At 53.1% G+C, this 14,303-nt stretch overlaps 1 protein-coding gene across 1 annotated transcript in view; it reads left to right on the top strand.

Moving 5' to 3' along the window:
* The window catches only part of LOC135553442 (neutral amino acid uniporter 4-like), a 238,937-nt gene that overhangs the window by 20,567 nt on the left and 204,067 nt on the right, over positions 1-14,303 (top strand). Inside the window, exon 6 of the mRNA XM_064985558.1 lies at positions 11,732-11,901. Coding sequence (XP_064841630.1) covers positions 11,732-11,901 — 170 coding nt within the window. The remainder of the gene's footprint in view (positions 1-11,731; positions 11,902-14,303) is intronic.

Below are 14,303 nucleotides of genomic sequence, written 5' to 3'. Positions count from 1 at the left end.
CTCCCTGTCTGTGTGTGTGTCGGTCTCCCTGTCTGTGTGTGTGTCGGTCTCCTGTGTGTGTGTGTGTGTGTGTGTCGGTCTCCCTGTGTGTGTGTGTGTGTGTGTGTCGGTCTCCCCTGTGTGTGTGTGTGTGTGTCGGTCTCCCTGTGTGTGTGTGTGTCGGTCTCCTGTGTGTGTGTGTGTGTGTGTCGGTCTCCCTGTCTGTGTGTGTGTGTGTGTCGGTCTCCCTGTGTGTGTGTGTCGGGCTCCCTGTCTGTGTGTGTGTGTGTGTCGGTCTCCCTGTCTGTGTGTGTGTGTCGGTCTCCCTGTCTGTGTGCGTGTGTGTATGTCGGTCCCCTGTCTGTGTGTGTGTCGGTCTCCCTGTGTGTGTGTGTGTGTGTGTGTGTCGGTCTCCCTGTCTGTGTGTGTGTGTGTGTGTGTGTGTGTCGGTCTCCTGTCTGTGTGTGTGTGTGTGTCGGTCTCCCTGTCTGTGTGTGTGTGTCGGTCTCCCTGTCTGTGTGCGTGTGTGTATGTCGGTCCCCCTGTCTGTGTGTGTGTCGGTCTCCCTGTGTGTGTGTGTGTGTGTGTGTGTGTGTGTCGGTCTCCCTGTCTGTGTGTGTGTCGGTCTCCCTGTCTGTGTGTGTGTCGGTCTCCTGTCTGTGTGTGTGTCGGTCTCCCTGTCTGTGTGTGTGTGTCGGTCTCCCTGTCTGTGTGTGTGTCGGTCTCCCTGTCTGTGTGTGTGTGTCGGTCTCCCTGTCTGTGTGTGTGTGTGTGTGTGTGTGGTGTGTGTGTCTGTGTCGGTCTCCCTGTCTGTGTGTGTGTCGGTCTCCCTGTCTGTGTGTGTGTTGGACTCCCTGTCTGTGTGTGTGTGTGTGTGTCGGTCTCCCTGTCTGTGTGTGTGTATGTGTGTCGGTCTCCTGTCTGTGTGTGTGTGGGTGTGTGTGTCTGTGTCGGTCTCCCTGTCTGTGTGTGTGTGTGTGTCGGTCTCCCTGTCTGTGTGTGTGTCGGTCTCCTGTCTGTGTGTGTGTGTGTGTCGGTCTCCCTGTCTGTGTGTGTGTGTCTGTCTCCCTGTCTGTGTGTGTGTGTGTGTGTGTGTGTCGGTCTCCCTGTCTGTGTGTGTGTGTGTCGGTCTCCCTGTCTGTGTGTGTGTGTGTGTCGGTCTCCCTGTCTGTGTGTGTGTGTGTGTGGGTGTGTGTGTCTGTGTCGGTCTCCCTGTCTGTGTGTGTGTGTGTCGGTCTCCCTGTCTGTGTGTGTGTGTGTCGGTCTCCCTGTCTGTGTGTGTCGGTCTCCCTGTGTGTGTGTGTGTGTGTGTGTGTCGGTCTCCCTGTGTGTGTGTGTGTGTGTGTGTCTGTCTCTGTCTGTGTGTGTCGGTCTCCCTGTGTGTGTCGGTCTCCCTGTGTGTGTCGGTCTCCCTGTGTGTGTCGGTCTCCTGTTTGTGTGTGTGTGTGTGTCGGTCTCCCTGTCTGTGTGTGTGTCGGTCTCCCTGTCTGTGTGTGTGTCTGTCTCCCTGTCTGTGTGTGTGTCGGTCTCCCTGTGTGTGTCTCCCTGTCTGTGTGTGTGTCGGTCTCCCTGTCTGTGTGTGTGTCGGTCTCCCTGTCTGTGTGTGTGTGTCGGTCTCCCTGTCTGTGTGTGTGTGTCGGTCTCCCTGTCTGTGTGTGTGTGTCGGTCTCCCTGTCTGTGTGTGTGTCGGTCTCCCTGTCTGTGTGTGTGTCGGTCTCCCTGTCTGTGTGTGTGTCGGTCTCCCTGTCTGTGTGTGTGTGTCGGTCTCCCTGTCTGTGTGTGTGTGTCGGTCTCCCTGTCTGTGTGTGTGTGTCGGTCTCCCTGTCTGTGTGTGTGTGTGTCGGTCTCCCTGTCTGTGTGTGTGTGTCGGTCTCCCTGTCTGTGTGTGTGTGTCGGTCTCCCTGTCTGTGTGTGTGTCGGTCGGTCTCCCTGTGTGTGTGTGTCGGTCTCCCTGTGTGTGTGTGTGTGTGTGTCGGTCTCCCTGTGTGTGTGTGTGTGTGTGTCGGTCTCCCTGTGTGTGTGTGTGTGTGTGTCGGTCTCCCTGTCTGTGTGTGTGTGTGTGTCGGTCTCCTGTCTGTGTGCGTGTGTGTGTGTGTGTGTGTGTCGGTCTCCCTGTCTGTGTGTGTGTGTGTGTGTGTGTCGGTCTCCCTGTCTGTGTGTGTGTGTGTGTGTGTCGGTCTCCCTGTCTGTGTGTGTGTGTGTGTCGGTCTCCCTGTCTGTGTGTGTGTGTCGGTCTCCCTGTCTGTGTGCGTGTGTGTATGTCGGTCCCCCTCCCTGTCTGTGTGTGTGTCGGTCTCCCTGTCTGTGTGTGTGTCGGTCTCCCTGTCTGTGTGTGTGTCGGTCTCCCTGTCTGTGTGTGTGTGTGTCGGTCTCCCTGTCTGTGTGTGTGTCGGTCTCCCTGTCTGTGTGTGTGTCGGTCTCCCTGTCTGTGTGTGTGTCGGACTCCCTGTCTGTGTGTGTGTGTGTGTCGGTCTCCCTGTCTGTGTGTGTGTGTGTGTGTGGGCTCCCTGTCTGTGTGTGTGTGTGTGTGTGTCGGTCTCCCTGTCTGTGTGTGTGGGTGTGTGTGTCTGTGTCGGTCTCCCTGTCTGTGTGTGGGTGTCGGTCTCCCTGTCTGTGTGTGTGTGTGTGTGTGTGTGTCGGTCTCCCTGTCTGTGTGTGTGTGTGTCGGTCTCCCTGTCTGTGTGTGTGTGTCGGTCTCCCTGTCTGTGTGTGTGTGTCGGTCTCCCTGTCTGTGTGTGTGTCGGTCTCCCTGTCTGTGTGTGTGTGTGTCGGTCTCCCCTGTGTGTGTGTGTGTCGGTCTCCCTGTGTGTGTGTGTGTGTGTGTGTCGGTCTCCCTGTGTGTGTGTGTGTCGGTCTCCCTGTGTGTGTGTGTGTGTGTCGGTCTCCTGTCTGTGTGTGTGTGTGTCGGTCTCCCTGTCTGTGTGTGTGTCGGTCTCCCTGTCTGTGTGTGTGTGTGTGTCGGTCTCCCTGTCTGTGTGCGTGTGTGTATGTCAGTCCCCCTGTCTGTGTGTGTGTGTGTGTGTGTCGGTCTCCCTGTCTGTGTGTGTGTGTGTGTGTGTGTGTCGGTCCCTGTCTGTGTGTGTGTGTGTCGGTCTCCCTGTCTGTGTGTGTGTGTCGGTCTCCCTGTCTGTGTGCGTGTGTGTATGTCGGTCCCCCTGTCTGTGTGTGTCGGTCTCCCTGTGTGTGTGTGTGTGTGTGTCGGTCTCCCTGTCTGTGTGTGTCGGTCTCCCTGTCTGTGTGTGTGTCGGTCTCCCTGTCTGTGTGTGTGTCGGTCTCCCTGTCTGTGTGTGTGTCGGTCTCCCTGTCTGTGTGTGTGTCGGACTCCCCTGTCTGTGTGTGTGTGTGTCGGTCTCCCTGTCTGTGTGTGTGTGTGTGTCGGTCTCCTGTCTGTGTGTGTGTGTGTGTGTGTGTCGGTCTCCCTGTCTGTGTGTGTGTGTGGGTGTGTGTGTCTGTGTCGGTCTCCCTGTCTGTGTGTGTGTGTCGGTCTCCCTGTCTGTGTGTGTGTGTGTGTCGGTCTCCCTGTCTGTGTGTGTGTCGGTCTCCTGTCTGTGTGTGTGTGTGTGTGTGGGTGTGTGTGTCTGTGTCGGTCTCCCTGTCTGTGTGTGTGTCGGTCTCCCTGTCTGTGTGTGTGTTGGACTCCCTGTCTGTGTGTGTGTGTGTGTCGGTCTCCCTGTCTGTGTGTGTGTGTGTGTGTCGGTCTCCCTGTCTGTGTGTGTGTGTGTGTCGGTCGGTCTCCCTGTCTGTGTGTGTGTGTGGGTGTGTGTGTGTGTGTCGGTCTCCCTGTGTGTGTGTGTGTGTGTCGGTCTCCCTGTCTGTGTGTGTGTCGGTCTCCTGTCTGTGTGTGTGTGTGTCGGTCTCCCTGTCTGTGTGTGTGTGTCTGTCTCCCTGTCTGTGTGTGTGTGTGTCGGTCTCCCTGTCTGTGTGTGTCGGTCTCCCTGTGTGTGTGTGTGTGTGTGTGTCGGTCTCCCTGTGTGTGTGTGTGTGTGTGTCTGTCTCCCTGTGTGTGTCGGTCTCCCTGTGTGTGTCGGTCTCCTGTCTGTTGTGTGTGTGTGTGTGTCGGTCTCCCTGTCTGTGTGTGTGTGTGTCGGTCTCCCTGTCTGTGTGTGTGTGTCTGTCTCCCTGTCTGTGTGTGTGTGTGTGTGTGTCGGTCTCCCTGTCTGTGTGTGTGTGTGTGTGTGTCGGTCTCCCTGTCTGTGTGTGTGTGTGTGTGTCGGTCTCCCTGTCTGTGTGTGTGTGTATGTGTGTCGTTCTCCCTGTCTGTGTGTGTGTGTGTGTGTCGGTCTCCCTGTCTGTGTGTGTGTGTGTGTCGGTCTCCTGTCTGTGTGTGTGTGTGTGTCGGTCTCCTGTCTGTGTGTGTGTGTGTGTCGGTCTCCCTGTGTGTGTGTGTGTGTGTGTGTGTGTGTGTCGGTCTCCCTGTCTGTGTGTGTCGGTCTCCCTGTCTGTGTGTGTGTCGGTCTCCCTGTCTGTGTGTCGGTCTCCCTGTCTGTGTGTGTGTCGGTCTCCCTGTCTGTGTGTGTGTCGGTCTCCCTGTCTGTGTGTGTGTCGGTCTCCCTGTCTGTGTGTGTGTCTGTGTGTGTGTCGGTCTCCCTGTCTGTGTGTGTGTGTGTCGGTCTCCCTGTCTGTGTGTGTGTGTGTGTCGGTCTCCTGTCTGTGTGTGTGTGTGTCGGTCTCCCTGTCTGTGTGCGTGTGTGTGTGTCGGTCTCCCTGTCTGTGTGTGTGTGTGTGTCGGTCTCCCTGTCTGTGTGCGTGTGTGTGTCGGTCTCCCCCTGTGTGTGTGTGTGTGTGTGTGTGTCGGTCTCCCTGTCTGTGTGTGTGTCGGTCTCCTGTCTGTGTGTGTGTCGGTCTCCTGTCTGTGTGTGTGTGTGTGTCGGTCTCCCTGTGTGTGTGTGTGTCGGTCTCCCTGTCTGTGTGTGTGTGTGTGTGTGTGTGTGTGTCGGTCTCCTGTCTGTGTGTGTGTGTGGGTGTGTGTGTCTGTGTCGGTCTCCCTGTCTGTGTGTGTGTGTCGGTCTCCCTGTCTGTGTGTGTGTGTGTGTGTCGGTCTCCTGTCTGTGTGTGTGTGTGTCGGTCTCCCTGTCTGTGTGTGTGTGTGTGTCGGTCTCCCTGTGTGTGTGGGTGTGTGTGTCTGTGTCGGTCTCCCTGTCTGTGTGTGTCGGTCTCCCTGTCTGTGTGTGTGTGTGTGTCGGTCTCCCTGTGTGTGTGTGTGTGTGTGTGTGTGTGTGTGTCGGTCTCCCTGTCTGTGTGTGTGGGTGTGTGTGTCTGTGTCGGTCTCCCCTGTCTGTGTGTGTGTCGGTCTCCCTGTCTGTGTGTGTGTGTGTGTCGGTCTCCCTGTCTGTGTGTGTGTGTGTCGGTCTCTCCCTGTCTGTGTGTGTGTGTGTGTGTGGTGTGTGTGTCTGTGTCGGTCTCCCTGTCTGTGTGTGTGTCGGTCTCCCTGTCTGTGTGTGTGTTGGACTCCCTGTCTGTGTGTGTGTGTGTGTCGGTCTCCCTGTCTGTGTGTGTGTGTGTCGGTCTCCCTGTCTGTGTGTGTGTGTGTATGTGTGTCGGTCTCCCTGTCTGTGTGTGTGTGTGGGTGTGTGTGTCTGTGTCGGTCTCCCTGTCTGTGTGTGTGTGTGTGTCGGTCTCCTGTCTGTGTGTGTGTGTCGGTCTCCCTGTCTGTGTGTGTGTGTGTCGGTCTCCCTGTCTGTGTGTGTGTGTGTCTGTCTCCCTGTCTGTGTGTGTGTGTGTGTGTGTGTCGGTCTCCCTGTCTGTGTTTGTGTGTGTCGGTCTCCCTGTCTGTGTGTGTGTGTGTGTCGGTCTCCCTGTCTGTGTGTGTGTGTGTGTGTGGGTGTGTGTGTCTGTGTCGGTCTCCCTGTCTGTGTGTGTGTGTGTCGGTCTCCCTGTCTGTGTGTGTGTGTGTCGGTCTCCCTGTCTGTGTGTGTCGGTCTCTGTGTGTGTGTGTGTGTGTGTCGGTCTCCCTGTGTGTGTGTGTGTGTGTGTCTGTCTCCCTGTGTGTCGGTCTCCCTGTGTGTGTCGGTCTCCCTGTGTGTGTCGGTCTCCCTGTGTGTGTCGGTCTCCTGTTTGTGTGTGTGTGTGTGTCGGTCTCCCTGTCTGTGTGTGTGTGTGTCGGTCTCCTGTCTGTGTGTGTGTGTGTGTCTGTCTCCCTGTCTGTGTGTGTGTGTGTGTCGGTCTCCCTGTCTGTGTGTGTGTGTGTGTGTGTGTCGGTCTCCCTGTCTGTGTGTGTGTGTATGTGTGTCGTCTCTCCTGTCTGTGTGTGTGTGTGTGTGTCGGTCTCCCTGTCTGTGTGTGTGTGTGTGTGTCGGTCTCCCTGTCTGTGTGTGTGTGTGTGTGTCGGTCTCCTGTCTGTGTGTGTGTGTGTGTCGGTCTCCCTGTCTGTGTGTGTGTGTGTCGGTCTCCCTGTGTGTGTGTGTGTGTGTGTGTGTGTGTGTCGGTCTCCCTGTCTGTGTGTGTCGGTCTCCCTGTCTGTGTGTGTGTCGGTCTCCCTGTCTGTGTGTGTGTCGGTCACCCTGTCTGTGTGTGTGTGTGTGTGTCGGTCTCCCTGTCTGTGTGTGTGTGTGTGTGTCGGTCTCCCTGTCTGTGTGTGTGTGTGTGTGTGTCGGTCTCCCTGTCGGTCTGTGTCTGTGTGTGTGTGTGTGTGTGTGTCGGTCTCCCTGTCTGTGTGTGTGTGTGTGTCGGTCTCCCTGTCTGTGTGTGTGTGTGTGTCGGTCTCCCTGTCTGTGTGCGTGTGGGTATGTCGGTCTCCCTGTCTGTGTGTGTGTCGGTCTCCCTGTGAGTGTGTGTGTGTGTCGGTCTCCCTGTCTGTGTGTGTGTCGGTCTCCCTGTCTGTGTGTGTGTCGGTCTCCCTGTCTGTGTGTGTGTGTGTGTCGGTCTCCCTGTCTGTGTGTGTGTGTGTCGGTCTCCTGTCTGTGTGTGTGTGTGTGTGTGTGTGTCGGTCTCCCTGTCTGTGTGTGTGTGTGTGTGTCTGTGTGTGTGTCTGTGTCGGTCTCCCTGTCTGTGTGTGTGTGTGTCGGTCTCCCTGTGTGTGTGTGTGTGTGTCGGTCTCCCTGTCTGTGTGTGTGTGTCGGTCTCCCTGTCTGTGTGTGTGTGTGTGTCGGTCTCCCTGTGTGTGTGGGTGTGTGTCTGTGTGTGTGTGTGTCGGTCTCCCTGTCTGTGTGTGTCGGTCTCCTGTCTGTGTGTGTGTGTGTGTCGGTCTCCTGTCTGTGTGTGTGTGTGTCTGTCTCCCTGTCTGTGTGTGTGTGTGTGTGTGTGTGTGTCGGCCTCCCTGTCTGTGTGTGTGTGTATGTGTGTCGGTCTCCTGTCTGTCTGTGTGTGTGTATGTGTGTCGGTCTCCCTGTGTGTGTGTGTGTGTCGGTCTCCCTGTCTGTGTGTGTGTGTGTCGGTCTCCCTGTCTGTGTGCGTGTGTGTATGTCGGTCCCCTGTCTGTGTGTGTGTCGGTCTCCCTGTGTGTGTGTGTGTGTGTGTGTGTCGGTCTCCCTGTCTGTGTGTGTGTGTGTCGGTCTCCCTGTCTGTGTGTGTGTGTGTGTGTCGGTCTCCCTGTCTGTGTGCGTGTGTGTCGGTCTCCCTGTCTGTGTGCGTGTGTGTGTGTCGGTCCCCCTGTCTGTGTGTGTGTCGGTCTCCCTGTGTGTGTGTGTGTGTGTGTGTGTGTGTGTCGGTCTCTCCCTGTCTGTGTGTGTGTCGGTCTCCCTGTCTGTGTGTGTGTCGGACTCCCTGTCTGTGTGTGTGTGTGTGTCGTCTCCCTGTCTGTGTGTGTGTGTGTGTGTCGGTCTCCTGTCTGTGTGTGTGTGTGTCGGTCTCCCTGTCTGTGTGTGTGTCCTGTGTGTGTGTGTGTGTGTGTCGGTCTCCTGTCTGTGTGTGTGTGTGTGTGTGTCGGTCTCCCTGTCTGTGTGTGTGTGTGTGTGTCGGTCTCCCTGTCTGTGTGTGTGTCGGTCTCCCTGTCTGTGTGTGTGTCGGTCTCCTGTGTGTGTGTGTGTGTGTCGGTCTCCCTGTGTGTGTGTGTGTCGGTTTCCCTGTGTGTGTGTGTGTGTGTGTGTGTGTGTGTCGGTCTCCCTGTCTGTGTGTGTGTGTGTCGGTCTCCCTGTCTGTGTGTGTGTGTGTCGGTCTCCCTGTGTGTGTGTGTGTGTGTGTGTCGGTCTCCCTGTGTGTGTGTGTGTGTGTGTGTGTGTCGGTCTCCCTGTGTGTGTGTGTCGGTGTGTGTGTGTGTGTCGGTCTCCCTGTGTGTGTGTGTGTGTGTCGGTCTCCCTGTGTGTGTGTGTGTGTGTGTGTGTGTGTGTGTGTGTGTGTGTGTGTGTGTGTGTCGGTCTCCTTGTCTGTGTGTGTGTGTGTGTGTCGGTCTCCCTGTCTGTGTGTGTGTGTGTGTGTCGGTCTCCCTGTGTGTGTGTGTGTGTGTCGGTCTCCCTGTGTGTGTGTGTCGGTCTCCCTGTGTGTGTGTGTGTGTGTGTGTGTGTCGGTCTCCCTGTGTGTGTGTGTGTGTGTTTGTGTCGGTCTCCCTGTGTGTGTGTGTGTCGGTCTCCCTGTGTGTGTGTGTGTCGGTTTCCCTGTGTGTGTGTGTGTGTGTGTGTGTGTGTGTCGGTCTCCCTGTGTGTTTGTGTGCGTGTCGGTCTCCCTGTGTGTGTGTGCGTGTCTCCCTGTGTGTGTGTGTGTCTCCCTGTGTGTGTGTGTGTGTGTGTCGGTCTCCCTGTCTGTGTGTGTGTGTGTCTGTCTCCCTGTCTGTGTGTGTGTGTGTGTGTGTGTCGGCCTCCCTGTCTGTGTGTGTGTATGTGTGTCGGTCTCCCTGTCTGTGTGTGTGTGTGTCGGTCTCCCTGTCTGTGTGTGTGTGTGTCGGTCTCCCTGTCTGTGTGCGTGTGTGTATGTCGGTCCCCCTGTCTGTGTGTTTGTCGGTCTCCCTGTGTGTGTGTGTGTGTGTGTGTGTCGGTCTCCTGTCTGTGTGTGTGTGTGTGTCGGTCTCCCTGTCGGTCTCCCTGTCTGTGTGTGTGTGTGTCGGTCTCCCTGTCTCCCTGTCTGTGTGTGTGTGTGTGTGTGTGTCGGTCTCCCTGTGTGTGTGTGTCGGTCCCTGTGTGTGTGTGTCGCGTGTCGGTCTCCCTGTGTGTGTGTGTGTCGGTCTCCCTGTCTGTGTGTGTGTGTGTGTGTGTGTGTCGGTCTCCCTGTCTGTGTGTGTGTCGGTCTCCCTGTCTGTGTGTGTGTGTGTCGGTCTCCCTGTCTGTGTGTGTGTGTGGTCTCCCTGTCTGTGTGTGTGTGTGTGTGTCGGTCTCCCTGTGTGTGTGTGTGTGTGTGTCGGTCTCCTGTCTGTGTGTGTGTGTGTGTGTCGGTCTCCCTGTCTGTGTGTGTGTGTGTGTGTCGGTCTCCCTGTCTGTGTGTGTGTGTGTGTGTCGTGGTCTCCCTGTGTGTGTGTGTGTGTGTGTGTCCCTGTCTCCCTGTGTGTGTGTGTCCTGTGTGTGTGTCGGTCTCCCTGTCTGTGTGTGTGTGTGTCGTGTCTCCCTGTCTGTGTGTGTGTGTGTCGGTCTCCCTGTCTGTGTGTGTGTGTGTCGGTCTCCCTGTGTGTGTGTGTGTGTGTCGGTCTCCCTGTGTGTGTGTGTGTGTGTCTCCCTGTGTGTGTGTGTGTCGGTCTCCCTGTGTGTGTGTGTGTCGGTCTCCCTGTGTGTGTGTGTGTGTCGGTCTCCCTGTGTGTGTGTGTGTGTGTCGTCGGTCTCCCTGTCTGTGTGTGTGTGTCGGTCTCCTGTGTGTGTGTGTGTGTGTCGGTCTCCCTGTGTGTGTGTGTGTGTGTGTGTGTGTGTGTGTCTCCCGTCGGTCTCCTGTGTGTGTGTGTGTGTGTGTGTGTCGGTCTCCCTGTCTGTGTGTGTGTGTGTCGGTCTCCCTGTGTGTGTGTGTGTGTGTCGGTCTCCTGTCTGTGTGTGTGTCGGTCTCCCTGTGTGTGTGTGTGTGTGTGTCGGTCTCCCTGTGTGTGTGTGTGTGTCGGTTTCCCTGTGTGTGTGTGTCGGTCTCCCTGTGTGTGTGTGTGTGTCGGTCTCCCTGTGTGTGTGTGTGTGTCGGTCTCCCTGTGTGTGTGTGTGTGTGTGTGTGTGTGTGTCGGTCTCCCTGTGTGTTTGTGCGCGTGTCGGTCTCCCTGTGTGTGTGTGCGCGTGTCGGTCTCCCTGTGTGTGTGCGTGTCGGTCTCCCTGTGTGTGTGTGTGCGCGTGTCGGTCTCACTGTGTGTGCGCGTGTCGGTCTCACTGTGTGTGTGTGCGTGTGTCGGTCTCACTGTGTGCGTGTGTCGGTCTCACTGTGTGTGTGTGTGTGTGTCGGTCTCCCTGTGTGTATTTGTGTGTGTGTGTGTCGGTGTCCCTGTGTGTCTCTCTCTCTCTTGCAGTTGACATCTGTCTCTGTATGTGTCTGCTCCTCCCTCATTAGTGGGCTGTACCCCAGGCTGAGAGGTCAGTGTTATTAGCTTGTTAACTGAACCACCTGTTGTCTGCTGAATGCAGACCAGCTGTCTGCCCAATGCCGCCATCTCACACACCCTGCTTGATATGGCGGTAAGAAGGCAGGGGCTCCTGGCACTGTGGCTTTGGTCAGGTCTCTTAGATCAGTGGAGTTTTGGCATATTACTTCTCTGGCTCTGAAGCAAGTCAGTCACTGTTGGAGTCTTGGCTGGTTGGCCCTGTTCTGGAGTTTGTGGTTTGAGGGCAATGTGTTTGATATGTTTTGTTGTGAGGGAGGCAAGGTTCTTGGACATATAGCCAAACAGGAGAGGCCCTTGCCACCTTTTTGTTATTTAGATGTATCCACTTACTCTAACACCTAAAGTTACATTCATGTTGGCTGTGTGCTTTCATACATTAGTCTAATAGTGTATTTTGTATGCATAATCAGTGCATCAGAAATCAGGTCGTTGAAGTGTTCACCATCCCTCTGTGTCTGTTAGCCTTGTTGGTGCTGAATCACCAAGTCAAACAGCAGTCCGACAACTTATCAGTCTCGTCAGGAGGAGAGGTAACAAGCCCCTGTCAAGAACTGATCAGTCACCACCAAGCAGGGAAGAGGAAAGGAAAAATACATCTGTTATTGAATATGTATGTGACTGACAGCCAGCTTTAAACTTTTTCAAATGAAACTGTTACCCAATTTAGAAAGCATCTAGATTTTCTTGCCATGAGGTGGGAAAGAGCGAGAGGGTGAGAGGGAATAAAAGAAAGAGAGAAAGGGAGGTAGGTGCCACGGTCTCTTTATGCCACGGTCTCTTTATGTGAAGGTTTGGTGATGAATGCCAATCATGAATCCCTCTGCCCAGATCGAGATGTGTTCCCGGAGCAGAGAGCGGAAAGCAGTACCTCAGTCTGTGTGTGGTACTGAGTAGTGATAATGTTTCCTGCCACACTGCCATGCAGCATCCCCACGGGGCACGAGCCAAACGGCAGCACCTGAAACATCCAACACCCACCCTCCCACTCACCCAGCATACCAACCTCCTCATCCCCAGCAAAAGTCTGAATCCTCCCAAAGCTGAGTTGCTTGGTAAACATCTGGGGTTAACGTAGGTCACCATGTATAATGTAATCAGAGACCTCCTAGCTGCTCAGTTATCCTTCTCTCTGCCAAGGATTTGTTATTCAACAGAAGGATGCTGCTTTTCATCATTTTGTGGCTTTTCAGATCTCAATACTTAGTTTTTCGGGGGCACTCTTTCCAGGCTCTTATTCAGGATAATGTTTTTATTTGTGTTGTATTACATTATACAGCATTCCTGTTTTCTTGACAATATGCTCTCCCTCTGTGTTTGTGGCAGGTTCTTCCTCTAGAGAACCAGATGAAGGAACCGAAGCGGTTCCCCACGGCTCTGAACATCGGGATGGGTATCACCATCGTCCTCTACGTTGTCTTGGCAACGCTGGGCTACCTCCACTTTGGTGACGACATCAAAGGAAGCATAACCCTTAACCTTCCTCACAATGCTTGGTAAGCCCCGTCACATAAACAGGAACATGGTTGAACATGGTGTAGATGGCTGGGTGGCTGGCCTTTTTTAAAGGAGCTTGTTGTAAAGAGACCTAGGAACAAATTGACCTGCTCTGTCTCCCAGTACAAGGTTTCTCTGATGCTGTAGAGTACAGAGAGGTTAGGGCGGCCGTCTCAGTACTATGGTGACGGTTTTGTGGGTGTGTACAGTGTGTTTGTGGTCAATGTTCGACTGTGTTGTGTGTGTGTGTGGTTACATCATGTTTAATTATGATTTGCGTGTGTGTCAGTATTATATGCTGTCTCCTGTAGACTTGGGCAGTATCCACATTGTCCTACCTTCATACCAACCAACTTTTGGTAATGCTAAACACAACGGGTGCTTTTTAAAACCCCATTGAGCCTCTGTAATCCGAGGTAACAATTACATGTATAATTCCAGAGCGAATGCTAGCTAAACGCTAACAAGCGCAGTGTGATAATATTATGCAGTCTCTGACAAACTATTTTCAGGACAGACATCCCAGCTCATAAACCTATACAAGTATCTCAAAATTGCTACTCACAGTTTTCTGTGTGCATAAAACCTATATTTTACCAAGAAAAGCTTGTTTCTAGAAGAAACTAAATTAACTATCCAAATGTACAATTGAAGTACATTTAGCACATTTTAGACAGTTAACTTAATAAGTAGCCTAGTGGTTAAGAGCATTGGGCCAGTAATTGAAAGGTTGCTGGTTTGAATCCTCAAGCCGACGAGGTGAACAATTTGTCGATGTGCCCTTGAGCGAGGCACTTAACCATAATTGCTCCTGTAAGTCGCTCTGGAAAAGTGTCTGCTAAATGACTAAAATGTAAATGTAAAATAAGATATCTTTTTGACAAACATTTTAAAGTTGTGAATTCCATACTGTAACTAGGTCAACCGGCGCATGCTGCACCACAGTGAGTGACTGACTCACAAGGTGCTGCTCTCATTGTGTGCTTGTAAACAAATACCACATGACTGGGGACTACTGGTAAGGTTCATAATGTAAAATAATGTGATGGGTGAAATGAACAACGCAATCTGCTTCATCTCCTTATGTATTGTACAAGATGACTGCAGGTATTTACTTAAAAAGGAGCTACAAATATTCACATTTATTAAAAAACTTCAAAGAAATCGTGTCAACAGTATTGACTGTATTGATAAACCATCTCCTGGCTATTTTCAAGTTCCCCGGTATATAGTATACCGTCCAAGCCTAGTAGCGATGTAGTGTGTGTGTCTCTGTGATATGTCCCTTTGTCCTCTTTGTTTGAGTTTATGTGAAATGTGGGTGTCAGTTATCATGTTGTATTACTGTAGAGGTCAGCTCAGTGTAACATGACTAGACGAGGTATGCCATGGTGAGTTACCAGGTTGTATTACTGTAGAGGTCAGCTCAGTGTAACATGACTAGACGAGGTATGCCATGGTGAGTTACCAGGTTGTATTACTGTAGAGGTCAGCTCAGTGTAACATGACTAGACGAGGTATGCCATGGTGAGTTACCAGGTTGTATTACTGTAGAGGTCAGCTCAGTGTAACATGACTAGACGAGGTATGCCATGGTGAGTTACCAGGTTGTATTACTGTAGAGGTCAGCTCAGTGTAACATGACTAGATGAGGTATGCCATGGTGAGTTACCACGTTGTATTACTGTATAGGTCAGCTCAGTGTAACATGACTAGACGAGGTATGCCATGGTGAGTTACCAGGTTGTATTACTGTAGAGTTCAGCTCAGTGTAACTTGACTAGACGAGGTATGCCATGGTGAGTTACCAGGTTGTATTACTGTAGAGGTCAGCTCAGTGTAACATGACTAGACGAGGTATGCCATGGTGAGTTACCAGGTTGTATTACTGTATAGGTCAGCTCAGTGTAACATGACTTGACGAGGTATGCCATGGTGAGTTACCAGGTTGTATTACTATAGAGTTCAGCTCAGTGTAACATGACTAGACGAGGTATGCCATGGTGAGTTACCAGGTTGTATTACTGTAGAGGTCAGCTCAGTGTAACATGACTAGACGAGGTATGCCATGGTGAGTTACCAGGTTGTATTACTATAGAGTTCAGCTCAGTGTAACATGACTAGACGAGGTATGCCATGGTGAGTTACCAGGTTGTATTACTGTAGAGGTCAGCTCAGTGTAACATGACTAGATGAGGTATGCCATGGTGAGTTACCAGGTTGTATTACTGTAGAGGTCAGCTCAGTGTAACATGACTAGACGAGGTATGCCATGGTGAGTTACCAGGTTGTATTACTGTAGAGGTCAGCTCAGTGTAACATGACTTGACGAGGTATGCCATGGTGAGTTACAATGGCATGTATTACTGTAGAGGTCAGCTCAGTGTAACATGACTAGATG

The sequence above is a fragment of the Oncorhynchus masou genome, chromosome 13 (assembly GCF_036934945.1).
Source record: "Oncorhynchus masou masou isolate Uvic2021 chromosome 13, UVic_Omas_1.1, whole genome shotgun sequence".
In the NCBI taxonomy this organism is placed as follows: Eukaryota; Metazoa; Chordata; class Actinopteri; order Salmoniformes; family Salmonidae; genus Oncorhynchus; species Oncorhynchus masou.
Note: the sequence above shows the minus strand (reverse complement) of the source record. Positions and strands in the feature narration are given on the sequence as shown.